The sequence below is a fragment of the Squalius cephalus genome (assembly GCF_949319135.1).
Source record: "Squalius cephalus genome assembly, chromosome: 8".
NCBI classification, from domain to species: domain Eukaryota; kingdom Metazoa; phylum Chordata; class Actinopteri; order Cypriniformes; family Leuciscidae; genus Squalius; species Squalius cephalus.
Genome location: NC_137129.1, coordinates 16,886,674 through 16,904,556, shown reverse-complemented (window position 1 = coordinate 16,904,556; position 17,883 = coordinate 16,886,674). Strand labels below are relative to the sequence as shown.

Below are 17,883 nucleotides of genomic sequence, written 5' to 3'. Positions count from 1 at the left end.
CCACTGTTGTCTGTGCAACCCAGGTCAAGCTGCATCAGGTTTTGTAACGGCTTCCTTAGACCATCACCCATAATGTTTCATGTGCGCTCATTGGATTAGATTTGACACTAAAAGTGTGATCTTGTCATAATTGGATATGGCTTCACTGATTATTTCAAAATAGAGAGATGCATTCTAAAAGAGCACATAACATACATTACATTTACATTTAGTCATTTAGCAGACGCTTTTATCCAAAGTGACTTACAAATTAGGACTAAATTAAGCAAGTCATTATGAAGAGGCAAAAACAACGCAAGAAGTGCTCAAAATACGAAGTTCGGGCATTATTCAGAGTAGCATAAGCCCGAGAAGTGAGGTTTTAAAGGGAAAGGGAAGGTTTTTTTTTTTTATTTTATTTTTTTTTATGCGGTTAAGTGCTCACGGAGGAGATGGGTTTTCAGCTGTCTTTTGAATGTTGTCAGGGATTCTGCATTCCGGATGAGGGTGGGGAGAGCGTTCCACCAGCATGGAACTGTGAATGAGAATGTTCTGGAAAGTGATTTTGTGGCTTTCTGTGATGGAACCACAAGACGTCGCTCTTTGACCGATCGTAGGCTTCTGGTAGGGATGTAGACTCGTAGGAGTGAGTGAAAGTAGGAGGGAGCTGAGCCTGTGATAGATCTGTAAAGCAAGCATCAATGCCTTGAACTTGATACGAGCAGCGAGAGGTAGCCAGTGCAGAGAGATGAACAGAGGAGTGACGTGGGCCCTCTTGGGCTCGTTGAAGACAAGACGAGCTGCAGCGTTCTGGATCATCTGTAGAGGTTTGGTTGCACATGATGGAAGTCCAGCCAGAAGAGCATTGCAGTAGTCAAGCCTAGAAATGACCAGGGCCTGGACGAGAAGTTGTGTTGCATGCTCAGTAAGGAAAGGCCTGATCTTCCTGATGTTGTGCAGTGCAAACCTGCATGATCGAGCTGTCTTTGAAATGTGATCTGTGAAGGTCAGCTGGTCATCCAATATTACTCCAAGATTTCTGACCGACCTTGATGGGGTGATTGATGATGATTCTAGCTGGATAGTGAAGTCGTGTTGTAGAGATGGATTGGCAGGGAGGACGAGAAGCTCAGTCTTTGCCAGGTTGAGCTGCAGGTGATGTTCCTTCATCCATGTCGAGATATCCGCCAGACAGCTTGAGACCCGTGCAGCTACTGTGGGATCATCTGGTTGAAATGAGAGGAAGAGCTGTGTGTCTTCAGCATAGCAGTGGTAGGAGAAACCGTGTGCCTGTATGATGTGTCCCAGTGACGTGGTGTAGATGGAGAAGAGGAGGGGACCAAGAACTGAACCCTGAGGAACCCCTGTGGTCAGTTGATGTGCTCTGGATACCTCGCCTCTCCATGCGACCCTGAAGGACCTACCTGTGAGATAGGACTTAAACCAGTGACTTAACAACAGACCGCCACTCACTCCATACACATTGTCTTCTTTTTCTTTTTTCTTTTCAAGAAAAGCCATGATCAGAATTATCGCTAGAGATTTAAGAACAAAAACCTCCCTTCCTAGTTTTTGTTTGCTCACTACCATTTCAATCCCACATGTAATTGCAGCTCACCATCACGGAACATGTCACGGATTGATGATGTAAAACTACGAACCTTCTGTTTTTAATGAATCTTGACTATTGTACAGTCTGATGTTAAAGACAACTGAGATCCCACAGTGTGACATGGCTTACTGCGGGGATCATGTTTGTACTGACAAGCAACAATCGTATAGGACTATTGAAAATCGCACAATGTGCAGCCGGCTTTAGAAATGTATTAACCAAAAATTGAACAATGATTTTATATCATTGTGTTTGCACATTCCTCATCATTAAAAGTCTCCTCCTTTTTTTCACAATTAGAGATAGTGTGGATTTAGTGTATATTAAGGGCACTGAGCGTTGGCATTTTTGTGACGCGGGACAGCCTTGCACATTTATTTCCTGCCACATGCAGGAAGGTATGCGCAAGGTATTGGGACAGGCCCATACTGTGAAAATCCACTGGAAAAGTATTACATCCGGACATTTTTAAAATAGTCTACTATTTTCACTCTCCAATCCTAATCTCATTATATTTAGGCTAAGATGAATATTATTTGAATTTGAATGCAGTCAGTAATTATAAAATGCTATAAATTCGATATGTAACTTTAACTGAAAGTTTTCTTCCTCCAGTGACTGCCATGACGACAGACGAGGCGGAGAGCGTTCAGAAGAAACAGGTGGTTGAGCAGCAGCAGGAAGAAGAGGACCCCACTGCACAGGAGCCAGGCCCCACTGATACAGCTCAGAATAGTCCCTCTGGCACCTCTGCGCCCTCTGGGGGCTCAGAGGAGGAACAGCAGCTAAAGCCGCGACAGCGCACCTCCGCTGGTCGTGGCCTCTCCCGCCTCTTCTCCTCCTTCCTGAAGCGCCGCTCGCAGTGCTCGGAGGGCGAGGGGGTAGAGACGGAGAGGGCCAGAGATAAGGATAGCCAGGAAGAACCCAAAGCTCCTATAGCGGACCCCGAGCCAGAACTGCGTATAGAGGGCGATGTTGCTCTAGACCAGCACTCAATCAGCAGTGCTGAAAACCAGGTGAGAAAAGCAATATATTGCTTTTGTGAAGAAATAGCCATTATTTAATTAATGACAGCCTATCAGTAATGTAACATGTTTGCCATTAAACATTAATTTTGGATTGATCTAGTTTTGGAGTTTAAAACTAAAAAATTCTGTTTTATAAGAGAAATCATGAACAATTTTGCAACAGGTAAGATTTAGTTTACAGCAGAGGTGGGAGTAAGTCACACATGTGCAAGTCACAAGCAAGTCTCAAGTCTTAACCTTCAAGTCTCAAGCAAGTCCAAGTCAATTTTGTGAAAAGTCAAGTCAAGTCAAGTCAAGTCAAGTCAAGTCAAGTCAAGTCAAGTCAAGTCAAGTCAAGTCACTGCTTTGTCAAGCAAGTCAAGTCGTAGCTTGGTTCACAAGTCACTGGCAAGTCATACAAACGTTTTATGATTTCACTGAATTTATATATTAAAATAAGTTAAAACTACAGAAGTTGTGGACTATGGTTTTATTTGCAGCATTTTTTTAAATATGCATTTACACATACAGCTGAGTGGTTACTACAATAAAAATCTAAAAAATAAAAAATAAATAAAATTTCAAACTGCTTTAAGAGAAACATAAAACACGACAAAACATTAACAGTTTTTAATGTTGTTTTTTGTCATTGGAAAGAACAACATATTTGGCTTTAAAGTATGATTGGAAAGAAATGTAGCAAATGTTATACAAAACATAGCCTATGCCATCATTAATTATCATTTGAATATTGACAACATTAAGCTACATTTGAAAACATAATTGTGTATAAAGAGGCATGCTGTTTTCACAAATATTCTCTCTAGATTTACAGATAGTCAAATTAACTATAACAAACAGGTTAAACAAACCATAGCTTACTTTTAGACGTGGTGAATGAAGTTCGACTGTTCGAGCTTGTGATGGTCGTCCGATATCCCTTGCCAGTTATTATGCATGCAGCAAATCTTCTTGTATGAATATGGTCAGTTTTAGTGTTTATATCCAAAAAGAAACGATGCTGGGAGATGTTTTTGTATTTAGCGCGCGCTCACCGCGATGTATGTTTTTTCTGGGCTTGTGCAGCGTCACGCAATCGCGCAGAATCTGATGACTGGCGTCAATGGTTCCGTTGCTTTCATTTTGTCCATCAATTGATGTTGCGATGATTTATATAAAAATGTATATCAAGTCATTCTCGAGTCATACAGTTCAAGTCAAGTCTCGAGTCATTGGATCTCAAGTCAAAGTCAAGTCGAGTCATTTTCTTTATTTAGTCAAGCAAGTCTCAAGTCCTTAAATTTGCGACTCGAGTCTGACTCGAGTCAAGTCATGTGACTCGAGTCCCCCATCTCTGGTTTACAGCAGTTGTCATTCATTTCTATGGCCTTCACAAACAGTGATTGAATGACGTACAACAGAAATTCACTCATATAAAGGCTATAATATGATTAGTTATCAAGACACACGTGATCCATACTGTCTATTGCGCTTTTTCAGATGGTAGAGCCATGAGGTTGATCTCATTACAAATTATGTAACTCGGAGTGTAGCTTCTTCCTGGGCGCTGGCACAGAGTGCCTCGCTGACAGATAGCTCTAGAGCTGCTGGCTGGGCGACACCTAACAGGTTCGCTAGATTGTATAGCCTTCGTGTCGAGCCGGTAGCTTGCCGTGTGCTCTCTTCTCATAGAAGTCAACACCGTAGGCCCCGCTCAAAGTGTCGGCTTGCTGTGCCATTTCCCTCCCATGGACCATATACGTGCGCCTTTCTTGCTCCAGTTGAGTTCCCCATTGTCGAACCCTCTTGAGTTCCTCCACACCCCTCGGCATTCGGACGTGGTGGAGCATCCGACGCCAGGCCTAGCACTCGTATGCATTTGTAGAACCTGTGCTAGGCTGGGTCCCATATGTTGTGATCCCTACGGTGATCCCATATGTGTATTCTTTCACGGTACGGCTCCTTGCGGCGAGCCCGTGTCTTTCCCTGAGGCAGAGCCTGTTCTGCCATCTCTGACTGGTGTTGTCTCCCCCCTGCTATAGGCCGGAGCCACCTCAGTGACATTCCATATGTTGTACTGCCCGGAAACGCCCAGTCCATATGTGTAACTTCCACATGATACCTCCCTACAGGAAGGATGTGGCTTCCGCAGCGTCTCCCTGTCCACCTAAAAGGCATGCTTTCCCAGTGTTATCCAAATCTGTCTGAGTGGGTAATGCAGAACAGCTGTGGACTTCCCTGGCCTGAGCCCTGTCCCATTGCCACCTCAATAAATGCAGGGGGATCAGGAGGCTTTCGCTAGGCACTGGAAGGTGGCAGCACTAGTAGGCATGTTAATTGGGATCCCAATCAGTACGGCACGCCCGACTCACATCAAACGTGACCGAACTGAAAGGGAACGTCTCGGTTACGTATGTTACCCTCGTTCCCTGAAGGAGAGAACAGAGACGTGAGTCCCGTCACCACAATTGCTTGAACACCATGCTTCCGTATTCCGTATGAGTCTTACTTTCCTTTCTTTCTATCAAACAAAAATCAGTCTTTTATCTTTGTTGTTGTTTCTGGGGAAAATTAAGCACTCACAGCCCAAATGGTTAACACCTCAAAAAGCTTACCCACGAGTCTAATGACGAGGGGAGGGGTTGCTTCAAAGTAGCAAACAAATGTAGTAAAATCTGTAACATTGTTAACTTGTCTTAAGTTATTTTTGTTTTTTCTACATTCTTTTCCAAAATGTCCGTGCTTGCCACAGTAAGAACAACTGGCTTCTCTAGGACTTTTGCGTTTCTGTTTCTCTGAATTGACCTTAAAGGATGCTGCTGCAATTTTTACTCTTGCCTTGACATCAGAGTCTATTTCCCAAGTAGCTAATTTGTCCAAGTTGCTTTGCAGGGTTCTATTTGACCATGTAAGATCTAAGAAAGGCAATGCATTTCTATGTTCTGACAAAAGACCATCGGACCTTGGTGAACTAGAGGACCATTATGACCTAACACCTTCTCTGGAGTGTCGGCAATTCCGCTGTAAACGGCAGCGGTCTGGCAAAATCTTTCTGTGTACTCGCATACATTTTCTTCTTTCTCTTGTACACAGCTAGTAACTCTCGACCAATCGATTTTGGGTCCTAAGATATTCTTTAGGATTTTTAAAACACCTTCTCTCAAATCGCCTTTACTGACATGTTGCAGTTCGGAAGTAACAGCAGACTCAAAATTGTTGAATTCAGATTCAGTTAGAATTTGTGACATCAGCTGTGTGACTTCCGGCAACGACATGTCGTAAAGATGCATTTTACTGAACAATGCTCTTCTAAATTCAGAAAAATTTCTTTGCACTGATGGCAAACTTTCAGCAATTCTCTCAATATCTTTAGGACCTAAAGATGTTTTGACAACAGTTTGTATTTGGACAACAGAAGATTTGTAAGTAACACTTTCAGTTCCCTGAGATCTTCTCCTAGCCCCACAAACCTGCACTGAATCTACAGGCTCATCAGTTACCGATTGGATGGCTACATCTGTTTCAAAGAAAGCTTTTAAGTCAGGATAATTGTTATCAGGCTGACTAACTTCTACCACATCAGTTTTTTGTGCATCTTTGTTGTGGTTTACTTTCTTAGTCACAGAAGATAATCTAGCACGGAGCTCTTTGATCTGTTTCTCTAGCTCTGAGTTGCGCTTAGACTGTTCTGTAGCTAGGGTTAAACCAAATTCTCGGTGACAACAGATAATGGCTTTCACATTGTTCTTGCGAATACTTTCTCCTAGTACCTTCTTACAATCTTCAATTGACCACACTTTGTCTGCATCAATGCCAAATTTCTTTGTTAAATTCGATCTGACTCTCTCAGTCACGATGGAGTCCATGTGCTCTGATAACAAAGACTTGAATTCCCTATCTGTCCAAAAAGGTGTAATCAGTCTAGTACTTTTCCTAAACATTTTGTGAATTTCTGTTCCCACAAAACATTAAAACTTCTCTCTACTGTCTACAATAGAGGGTACACTTGTTAACACAGCTTAACTATTGTTAACTTTCCAAATTACCAACACTTCACACTTAATCTCCCTGCCTACAAAAAAACAGAGGATAAACCAAAATATTAGCAATTTACGCTAAATCTTCCCTGCCTACAAAAACAGAGGATCAACCGAAATAACTAGCACGTAAAGCTAATTCTTCTCTGCCTAAGGGTACACAATATTAACCTGTAATGTTAATCTTCCCTGACGGGCAGAGGGTATCTTTCATCTCTAAAAAAACTTTTTTTAGAGGATAACTTAGTTAACAAAACCCTGCAGCTGTCTGTTAACTCTTCTCTGAACGGCGCAGAGGAAAAAACACATATACTGGTCTGTAGCGGTTCTTTGAATGGAGTGAAACTCACCAACCCTTGGTTGTAAAGGAAGATTCTGGAACTCAGTCAGGCTTTGAGATCTTTGAGCTTGAAGTTTCAATCTGGAGGAAGCTGGAAAAATTCAGTCTGGTAATCTTTGTTTAGCTGGAAGTTTCGCTCTGGATTCCAAAAGATGCAGTCTGGAAAGCAGATCTTTTGTTGAGCTTGCTGTTTCAATCTGGATTCAGGTCTTTGAGCTTGAAGTTCTTTGAGTTTCCTTTTTCTCCATCCGGGTTCACGGCACCAAGTTGTTGTGAACTTAGAATCGAAAGACCAGGAGACTTGGTTGTTTCTTCTGCAGGATTTTTTATTGAGAACACGATCTGTCGGTAGCTGCAGTCACCAAGTTTGAATCTGTGAGATGTTCTCTTACAGTTTATATACATTTAGGGGCAGGAACCAAAACTTTGTGATGAAACAGGTTTCGGAACCTGTTTGGGACTGAGAGTGCTGCCCACCCTAATTCACTCAGCATATCCATTCAAATGCTGAGACCTGAGAACAGGACTGACAGGACTCTCTTGCTAAAACACAAACTCCAAGAGTTTCAGTAAAACAGGACTGACCAGAGTCTTTTGCTAGAAAACTCTGATAATCATAATTTATACCTAACCTTAACATGCTAAATTCAATGTAAACCTAAATTAAACATTTTAATAAATTTGCATTCCCCAGGTTGGAGTCATGGCTTGGTTTCCTCTCCTTCCTGCGACTACTTTTGTCCTTCAACTGCTGGAGTCTCTTCACTTCTCCCCTTTGGATTCCATCACTTACTGTGGTTCTCCATGCGCTGCGATTTTCTGCAAGTGACTCCCAGGTATCTGGGTTTATACTAGTGGTTTTCAAATCACGCTTGAAAACATCCTTATAACGCAGTGCTGGTCGGCCTAGAGGACGGTGTCCTGTAGCTAGTTCACCATATAGTATATCCTTGGGAATATGGCCGTCCTTAATACGGCACACATGACCTATCCATCTGAGCCGATGTTGAGTTAGCAAAATGTGCATGCTGTGGGAATTTGTCTGTTCCAGGACAGATGTGTTGGTGATCTTGTCTTCCCAGGTTATACCAAGGATTCTTTCCAAGCGGTTTTCCTGTCTGGCATATGTCGTCCAGGTTTCGCTGCTATACAGCAAGGTGTTGAGAACGCATGCTTGGTATACTCTGAGTTTGTTATTCAATGAGATGTTATTGTTGTCCCACACTTTCATGCTGAGTTTGGACAATATTGCAGCAGCTTTTGCAATACGTGTGTCTATTTCTTTGTCAATCGACAAGTGACTGGTGATGGTGGAGCCCAGATACTTGAAGTGGTCAGTGTTTTCTAGCACCTCATCGTCAATGCTGATTGATGGTGGTGAAGGGACATTTTGGCTCATGACATTGGTCTTTTTAATGCTGATCGTGAGCCCGAACTCTTTGCAGGCATGGAAAAACTGACTGAGCAGCTGTTGTAGTTCTTCTTCAGTGTGCGCCACCAGGGCTGCATCGTCTGCAAACAGCATCTCTCTAATGAGTACTTAGCGGACTTTAGTCTTGGCTTTCAGGCGGGTCAGATTGAACAACCTTCCGTCACTCCTGGTGTGTAGTTGAACACTTTCTGTGGAGTGTCTAAAGGCAAATTTTAGCAGCATGGAGAAGAAGATGCCAAACAAGGTTGGGGCAAGGACACATCCTTGTTTGACGCCGCTCTTGATTTCAAAGGGTTTAGAAGTTTCGCCATCACAGCTTACTATCCCCTTCATGTCTGCATCAGCTGGAACAGACCCTTCCTGCTCACTAGGTCAAACGCCTTAGTGAGGTCGATGAAGGCGATGAAGAGTGGCATCTGCTGTTCTGTACATTTTTCTTGAAGCTGACGCACAGAGAATATCATGTCCACTGTACCTCTTTTAGCCCTGAATCCACATTGTGACTCTGGACAGATGCAGTCAGCAAGGACTTGCAGTCATTTTAAGATCACTCTAGCAAACACCTTGCCCACTACGCTCAACAGTGAGATGCCCCGGTAGTTGTTGCAGTCTCTGCGGTCGCCCTTGTTCTTATAGAGTGTAATGATCTTAACATTTCGCATGTCATGAGGCATCATCCCTTCTCTCCAGCAGAGGCACAAGAGATCATGTATCAGTTCCAGCAAAGCTGGTTTACCACACTTGATGATTTCCGGTGGTATACCGTCCTCACCTGGTGCCTTGCCACTGGCTAATTCGTTAATGGCTTTGCTGAGATCTTCTAAAGTTGGATCAGTGTCCAGGTCATCCAGCACTGGCAGGTTTTCAAAGCAGCGAGGGCTTCTTGGGTAGAGTTCCAGGTAGTGCTCAGCCCAACGACATATTTGCTTGTCCCTGTCAGGTATATATATTTGACCAGGCTCTGGGCTAGAATCAGGGAGGCTTAAAGGGAGCCTACAACGTGAACTTATTGCTAAAATCCACAAGATGGTGGAGCCACTCAAGGAGGACTAGCAGAACTAGCCTCAGATATCATAAGTGTACTCTCAGAAATACTGTGGGCCCGGTTTTTCCTACTTTACATTGCCAATGGACAGTGTACTCAGCTAGAGCGCTATCGACCCTTTAAATGAGGGGAGTACAATCTTACACTACCTGACTATCGAGGAGGCCTATAGAAAGGCCTACAACTTCAATTATCAAAAGTGTCAGTCCATGGCATGCTTAGGCTATAAGGGAGTGTACTCAAACCCGTCCCAAATGGGAGGGTGTACTAAAGTGAGCCCCAGTGGTGCAGGGCAAATAAATTAAAGATGTGGGTAGTCAAAAAAAAAACACTAAGCCCAAGGGAAATGGAGGCCTCAGCTATGAGGCCAATGACATTTTCACCTTATGACTTGAAAAGTATTCAAGGGGCCTAGTTAACCAACCTAAAAACTAGCTTGGAAATTTTAGCTACAATATACAGCTCTGAAAGCGGAGACCACAGTCTTACTGCTTCCAACTCTCTCTTCCCAGAGAGAGACAGGTATGACAACGCCCAGAATATACCTGCATGGGAGGCTTAGGAATAGCCTGCTACCTATGCTGCTATTTATTCTACCCTTAACCCTCTGAGGTCTGAGCTGTTTTCTGGGCCCTGGAGGTGTTCTGACATGCTCTGACATTTCTGGTTATTTCTGTTACTTGTGACATTTTCATGGCTAAAGTCTAATTACACTGTATTCAGCACAAACTCTGCTACAATAATATATCAACAGCATGTATGTAAAAGTTTGTAGTTTTGAGATAATGACATTTATGCGTGGTTTGTGAAAATACAAAAAAAAAGTCTCACTGAAATAAGGCCATTAAACCCCTACTGATTATTTCTTCACAAGACTTTTGAAAATTGTATGACGTAGCCTAGAATATTTGCTGCAAAACTATGTGAAAATCACCCTGACTGCTCATTCAGAGAAGACAATATATTGATTTAAAATTTTTACGACGTGTTTTGTGTGAATAAGCCTTATGCGAGAGCTCATTAATATGTATGGATTTTCTCACCTGAGAAAGACAAAGACACTCCCCTAACGGCCCTATTAGGAGCTATCAGGCCCCTATCATTCTGAGCAACCTTGCACAATACTGTAAATGAGGAGATTTAAAAAAGAATGGCTTTTAAATTGTTTGGATTTATTTACACAACATAATCCAAATAGACACAACAAATGGCAAAAAAGCACTTATTGAAAGACAGAGACCTTTGTGCCATTCCTAAAAACATTGTACATACCTTTCATTTCCAAGGTGTTTGATTTTCACTTTACCATGTTCATGTTCCAGAGACTCATGTGAATGTTGAAGTCGGCAGGACTCAGTGGCATCTGGGCCCTGAAAAAAAAGTGAACATACTGATATCAAGAGAAAGGCCTGCACGATTTTGGAAATAAATATTAGATTTTTCTGGTTAAAATTGCTTAAAAATTCACAAAATACACACACACACACACACACACAAATGTTTCCAACAATATATAAAATAATGAACACCAGGTTTGTTGTGCCTTGTAGGCATAGGCTATGCGCACTGCTGGGTAAAATAATAATAACAATAGATAGCAGTATAAATCTTCCAAAATATTTCAGTAACAACCAAGCTAGAGAAAAATATATTGATTATCATGTTACTTCAAATGTTTCCATTCGTTATGATGATATGAAATGAGAGAATAGTAAAAACATGAAGCCGTTTGGTGTGTTTTGCTTTTCAAATTTTCAAATGATACATTCAAACGCGATCGCGCTGCAAAATCTGATACATTCAAACGCGATCGCGCTCAAATATAAAACATTATGGTTACCATATACATATCTACGTTTGACCAGATATCCACACACACAGTAGGCCTAACAGTAAACACGGGTCTAAATATTATAATATTCCCCATATATCTAGCAACAGTTCAACTGCAATGTGACATTTATGCAACAATAACAAACATGTAATAATTTCTTACCTTAAACCTTTCTTGTCTTCAAATTGCGTTCTTCTTCTTCTGAGGTAGCCTAAATCCAATGTAAGCTCAGGCGCGTCTTTCAAACTCGACGAAAAGTGAAGTAAAGTGTTTTGGTGTTTTGTTGTTGAGGTAACGAGCGCGTTCGCGTTCCATGTGGAGATTTGCATGTGAATATCTTTTGCGCGAGTGGGCGTGGCCAAATTAACTGTAATGAGCAAGCGTTTGAGAAGCTGGACATCTTGTTGGTTTTATACAAATTACTTAAACAGAAAATATTTGTTTTCGTTTTGAACCCGATCATTTAAAAGTACACACTTAAATGTTTATAAAGGTATATGGCTCATAAATGTGTGACAAGTATTCGCTGAGTTTTGTTTCAGTTTATAGACGTGCTCAAGAAAAAAAAGTTCACCGCGACGGAGAGGCAGAACGCACACCCTGTTTATTTTCTTTATTTTACAAAAGCACAATGTTTTGATTTGATTGTAAGTGGACACATACAAAAGTAGAAACATCACAGATTCTTTTTTTATATTTCTTTTTTCTGTATGACCATAAATGACGGAGTAATTTAAGTTTATAGTGCTACAATGTGGAGAAAATCCAGCAAAACGCGCCCCCGCGTTTGCCGACCTCAGAGGGTTAACATCCACTAGCATTATCGCCTAATGCCAAGGTGGGCCTAGGCCAGGGGTGCCCAACCTTTTTTGACCCAAGATCTACTTTTCAAGTAGCCAACCTCCCGAGATCTACCAGTCCAGTGTCAACATCGCAAACCCACACACATCGTTTCCAGCCTGCAGTAACTAACCTCACAACACTTTTTCTTGTTGTCACACAACTACTAGACATCACAACACAAACCCTCCCTCTCTCAAACACACACACAGACAAATTCCCCTCGCGCACACACACACACACACACACACACACACACACACACACACACACACACACACACACACACACACACACACACACACACACACACACACACACATGCCAATCTGCATGATGAGCAATAGTCATAACTGACCTTAATATGAACCAAACAGAAAAATAAACCAGATAGAAAACAGGTAGATGAGTTTGAAAAAAGGAAATCACTTTCTACCTTAGTGGGAGATCTGGCACTGGGAGGAGGATAGCTTCTCGTAGTCAGGAGTGTAGGAGCTGGTTGCAAGGCATAGGCAGGCTGCAAGGTGGTCATCAGTCATTGTTGATCTGTACTTGGACTTGATGATTTTCATGTGCGAGAAAGTATACTCGCACAAATAAGTTGATCCAAAAAGAGCTGCCAGGTTCAAAGCACATCTTCTGAGATTGGGATACTTCTCCTCCACCAGTAGTTTCCAGAACACTACATGCTCTCCAGGTTGAGCGGATGTTGATCTGGCTTTGATTTCAATGTCATTTTGCAATGTCAGAATCTCATCCTCAAGAGCGGAGCTTTCCAAGTCGAAAAGTGATTTGACTTTGGCGGCAATGTCACCAACATCAACTTGAACCAAATGGATAACACATATAGCTGGCTACAGGCTCGGATGCAAAGTCAGTAAAACGCCTCTCAAACTCTGCCGAGATGCTCTGAACATGCTCCTCATAACGTGCACTGTCAAGCTGTGTCACACCTTTATCTTGATGTTGTAGTTCTGCTTGCATGTGAGGGAAGTTGCACAGGTTACCACGCTACATCCTGCTTGACATCAGCTGTAACTTGCTTTTAAATGTGTTCACTGAACTCATCATGTTGACTACATCTTTACCCTTACCCTGCAGCTCTAAATTCAATTCATTGAGCTTGCCAGTGAGATCAGTGAGGAAAGATACATCTAAAAGCCACTGGTGGTCCTCTAACTTTGTATGGTAATCCACATGTTTTGAAAGCTTCTGGAAGTCCTTAATTTCAGGCAATATCTCCATGAATCTGGCCAAAAATTTACCTCTGCTTAACCACCTAACATCCGTGTGAAGCAGCAGGTCTGTGTGCTCAGCATCATTCTCCTCCAAGTGAGCACGGAAAAGCCTTCTCTGCAGACTCCTGGCCCGAACTGAACACACAATCTTCATCGCAATATCCATCACTTCTTTCATATTTAAAATCTTTCCACACAACGCTTGCTGGTGAATTATACAATGATAATTCAGGATATCCGGAAAATATTCACTTTCTCTCTTGGACAGTGCAATGAACCCACTGGTGCAGCCCATCAAAGTTGTGATGGAGATCAGCTTGAAGAGCGGCAGTTTTGTCTCACTAACAAATCCCATGAAAGGTTTAAAAATATCCTCACCTCTGGTGTGTCCTTTTAATGGCAAAATTGTGAGTTGCTCTTCCTTGGCGCTCATGTCTTCAAAAACCTTTCTGATGAAAACACACAATTGTGCCACATTCACCATGTCAGTCGACTCGTCAAATTGGAGGGAAAAGCACTCACATGCGTCAGTATCCTTCCTCAGTTGCTCCTCCTCATCCACAGCCATTCTCTCACATCGCCTTGTAGTAGTATTGCGGGAGAGTTGCACTTCTTTAATGGCCTTCACAATCTCTGTTTTATTTTTAAAGTCGTCAAAAAGGCTATCCGCTGCTTTGAGAAAGGCTTCCTTCACCATATCGCCGTCATTGAATGGCTTCTTGTATTTAGCAAGGATGTGACTGACGCGATAGTAAGCAATAGTTGCAGCCTTACCCTGGGTCTTCGGTTTGGTGAAGATTGACTGCTGCGCTGCAAGCTGTGCTTTCAAATCCCGCACTTTTGTGGCACATAAAGGCGTTTTTGCAGGGAAATCCCTCTTGTAGCTCCCGTGTACTGTTTTAAAATGCCGCTCCAGATTCCCTTTCTTTGCCAACGCCACCGTTGCATTGCAGATCAAACAAACAGGCTTTGAATGAGAATAAACAAAAAATAATCTTCCTCCCATTCAGGGTGAAAATTCCTGTCATGCATGTCACGCGCGACCGTATGTTAAACGTGGCCTACTTTTTTTCTTTTTCTCTCTTTTTTTTATACTTTTTTGTAGTGTACATTTAATACAAAATATTACACACACACACACACACACACACACACACACACACACACAAAAACCTTTATTTTTTTCATTTTTTTCTACACCCCTCACGGTCGACGATCGACTGGTTGGGCACTCCTGGCCTAGGCTATATGACTCTTAGACTGGAGTAAATAGACTGGAGTCTATCTACTCCGATAGACTGGAGTAATGATCGCTTGATCGCTTCCTGTTTTGAATGCGCATGCGTCGCGTCTGAACGCGTTGTTGTCTTTGGAGCTCCATCGATTGATTTATAATTCTTGATTTCTCTTTAAACTCACTTACAACGAACATTTTCTACTTTTCCTCACCTCATAGTTACAACGCGGATTGTTGAGCAGACGCGTCTCAAGCCTATTAGTGATCCAACGCTGGATACTCCTATAGGTTACGTCCGTGGATCACGGCTGAACGCGTCTTCTCCACACTCACTTACAAACAAACATTTTTCTCGCCTATCGTGCGTCTACTCTACACCCGTACCACTAAAAAGACGGATTATATCCAAGACTTCAGCCATAAACTAGTATTAATACTGATAGCATCACTGGTAGCGTCGTTGCTAACTTAACGTTACTGTCCATCTGTTAAAATGGCGAATATATCAGATGTAAGTAGTCTACCTTTTGGTGCAGGTGAGGACACATTTGAGCTGCACGCGGTGCAGTCTGAGCTGGAAGCTGTTGAGAAACAGATCCACGACCTTTTAGTGAGAAAAGCCGAGCTGATAGCCCGGCGTTTGGCTCTTGAAACATCACGCGCCGATGCACACAAATCAGTGATTAACGTTACTAACCCGCTGACTCCGACCTCGTCTACTCCGTGCGTTTCTCAACATCGGTGCCGAGCGTCGAGGTCGCGATCAGCCATGGTCTCGTTCACTCTGGCTCCAACACGCCACCATGAAGCCTGGATGATTCCGCAGCGGAAGACGCGAGTCAGGTCTAGAAGACTCTCTCCGACCCTCCCGGTTTTCGAGATATCCACACAAAACCGCTTTTCCCCTCTTCGCGAAACAGAACGCGATGCTGTGATCATCGGCGATTCCATCGTTCGACACGTACACGCTACGTTAAATAAAAGTAAGGTGCATAGTCACTGCTTTCCTGGTGCTCGTGTTTCTGAAATCGCTGCTCGCGTTCCCGAGATTCTGAACGAGCGCGTCGGAACTGTGGTCCTGCACGCGGGAGTGACCGACATCAGGCTGCGCCAGACGGAGGTTCTGAAGAAAGACTTCAGGAATCTGATCAATACGGTATGCAGCACATAGCCTGAAATAACGATCATTGTGTCAGGACCGCTTCCCACGTACCGACTAGGTCATGAAAAGTTTAGTAGATTATTCGCGCTAAATGAATGGTTAATGTCATGGTGCAATGAGCAGAAACTGCTCTTTGTAAATAATTGGAATCTGTTTTGGGAGCGTCCTAGGCTTTTCCATGCCGATGGCTTACACCCAAGCAGATTTGGATCGGATCTTCTGTCAGATAACATTTCCAAAATGTTAAATACCATTTGACTAGTAACCAAAAGTCCAAATCATAGTCTCTGCTGCACCAATTTAACTGATATAAATACTAGTGTTGAACATTGCATAGAAACTGTGTCTATTCCTCGTTTAGTGAGATCAAATAATAAATCTACTGCAGGATCTAGAAAAAATCTAATTGTTATTAAACCAGAAAATGTTGCTATTAGTAATCAAAAACAATTTCTAAAGCTAGGTCTTCTAAACATTAGATCACTCACACCTAAGGCAGTTATTGTAAATGAAATAGTCACTTCACATAATAGCTTCAATGTACTTTGCCTTACTGAAACCTGGCTTAAACCAAATGATTATTTCGGTCTAAATGAGTCTACTCCATCAGGATACTCCTATAAGCATGAGCCCCGTCTGATTGGTCGTGGCGGCGGTGTTGCAACAATCTATAGAGATATTCTCAATGTTACTCAGAAAACGGGCTATAAGTTTATTTCGTTTGAAGTACTTGTACTAAATGTTACGCTCTTAGATGTTCGAAAAACATCCCTATTATCTCTAGCCTTGGCTACCGTATATAGACCGCCTGGGCCTTACGCTGATTTCCTAAAAGAGTTCGCAGATTTTCTCTCAGACCTATTAGTTAATTTCGATAAAGCATTAATTGTTGGAGACTTTAATATTCACGTAGATAATTCAAATGATGCGTTAGGGGCTGCGTTTACAGATTTATTAAACTCTTTTGGGGTCAAGCAAAACGTTACCGGACCAACTCATCGTTTTAATCATACACTCGATTTAATTATATCACATGGAACCGATCCAACCGATATAGATATCATTCCACAAAGTGACGATGTCACTGACCATTACATGGTAACTTGCATATTATGTACTCCTGTAATATATCATGCTGCGCCGCGTTATCGATTAGGCAGAACAATCCTTCCATCCACCATAGATAATTTTTCAAATTGCTTATCTGATCTGTCTCAGCTGATGAACTTGAGGAATTAACTAGCACTATGAGCACCATTCTCTCTGGAACATTGGATATTGTTGCACCCATTAGATTAAAAAAGGTCAGAGAGAAAAGTAAAGCACCATGGTACAACAATACTACGCATGTTCTAAAGAGAGAAACCCGTAATTTAGAGCGTAAATGGAAAAAAACTAACTTAGAGGTCTTTAGAATCGCATGGAAAGACAGTATGTCACGCTATAAAAAGGCCCTAAAAGCGGCCAGGGCTGAGCATCTCCGCAAACTAATAGAAAACAACCAAAACAATCCTAGGTTCTTATTTAACCCCGTGGCTAGACTAACAAATAAACAGATGTCTCCTGAACAAAATATTCCGTTACAGTTTAGTAGTAATGATTTCATGAAGTTCTTCACTGAGAAAATAGAAAACATCAGAACCACAATTGTAAACGTTCAATCTTCAATCGCGCCTTATAATTCAGCCTCAATTATCACCCCGCAAGAACAATTACAGTGCTTTACAACTATAGAACAAAAAGAGTTAAATAAACTTATCACTTCATCTAAAACAACAACATGTTTATTAGATCCTATACCAACTAAACTTCTGAAAGAAGTGTTACCTGTAGTGGAAGAGCCTCTCCTCAATATTATTAACTCATCTTTATCTTTAGGTCATGTTCCAAGAACATTTAAACTGGCAGTTATAAAACCTCTCATTAAGAAACCACAATTAGATCCACATAATCTAGCAAATTATAGACCCATTTCAAATCTACCTTTTATGTCTAAAATACTAGAAAAAGTTGTGTCCGCCCAACTGGGCTCTTTCTTGCATTAAAATGACATCTATGAAAAGATTCAGTCTGGATTCAGGCTGCACCATAGCACTGACACTGCGCTCGTTAAAATCACA

The 17,883-nt window shown here is 42.0% G+C and overlaps 1 protein-coding gene across 7 annotated transcripts in view; it reads left to right on the top strand.

Moving 5' to 3' along the window:
• epb41a (erythrocyte membrane protein band 4.1a) overlaps positions 1–17,883 on the top strand; it is an 86,152-nt gene that overhangs the window by 20,018 nt on the left and 48,251 nt on the right. For all 7 annotated transcript variants that reach the window (XM_079878685.1, XM_079878689.1, XM_079878688.1 and 4 more), the window contains exon 2: positions 2,207–2,607. In XM_079878685.1, the coding sequence (XP_079734811.1) occupies positions 2,215–2,607 (393 nt within the window). In that variant the 5' untranslated portion in view covers positions 2,207–2,214. The remainder of the gene's footprint in view (positions 1–2,206; positions 2,608–17,883) is intronic.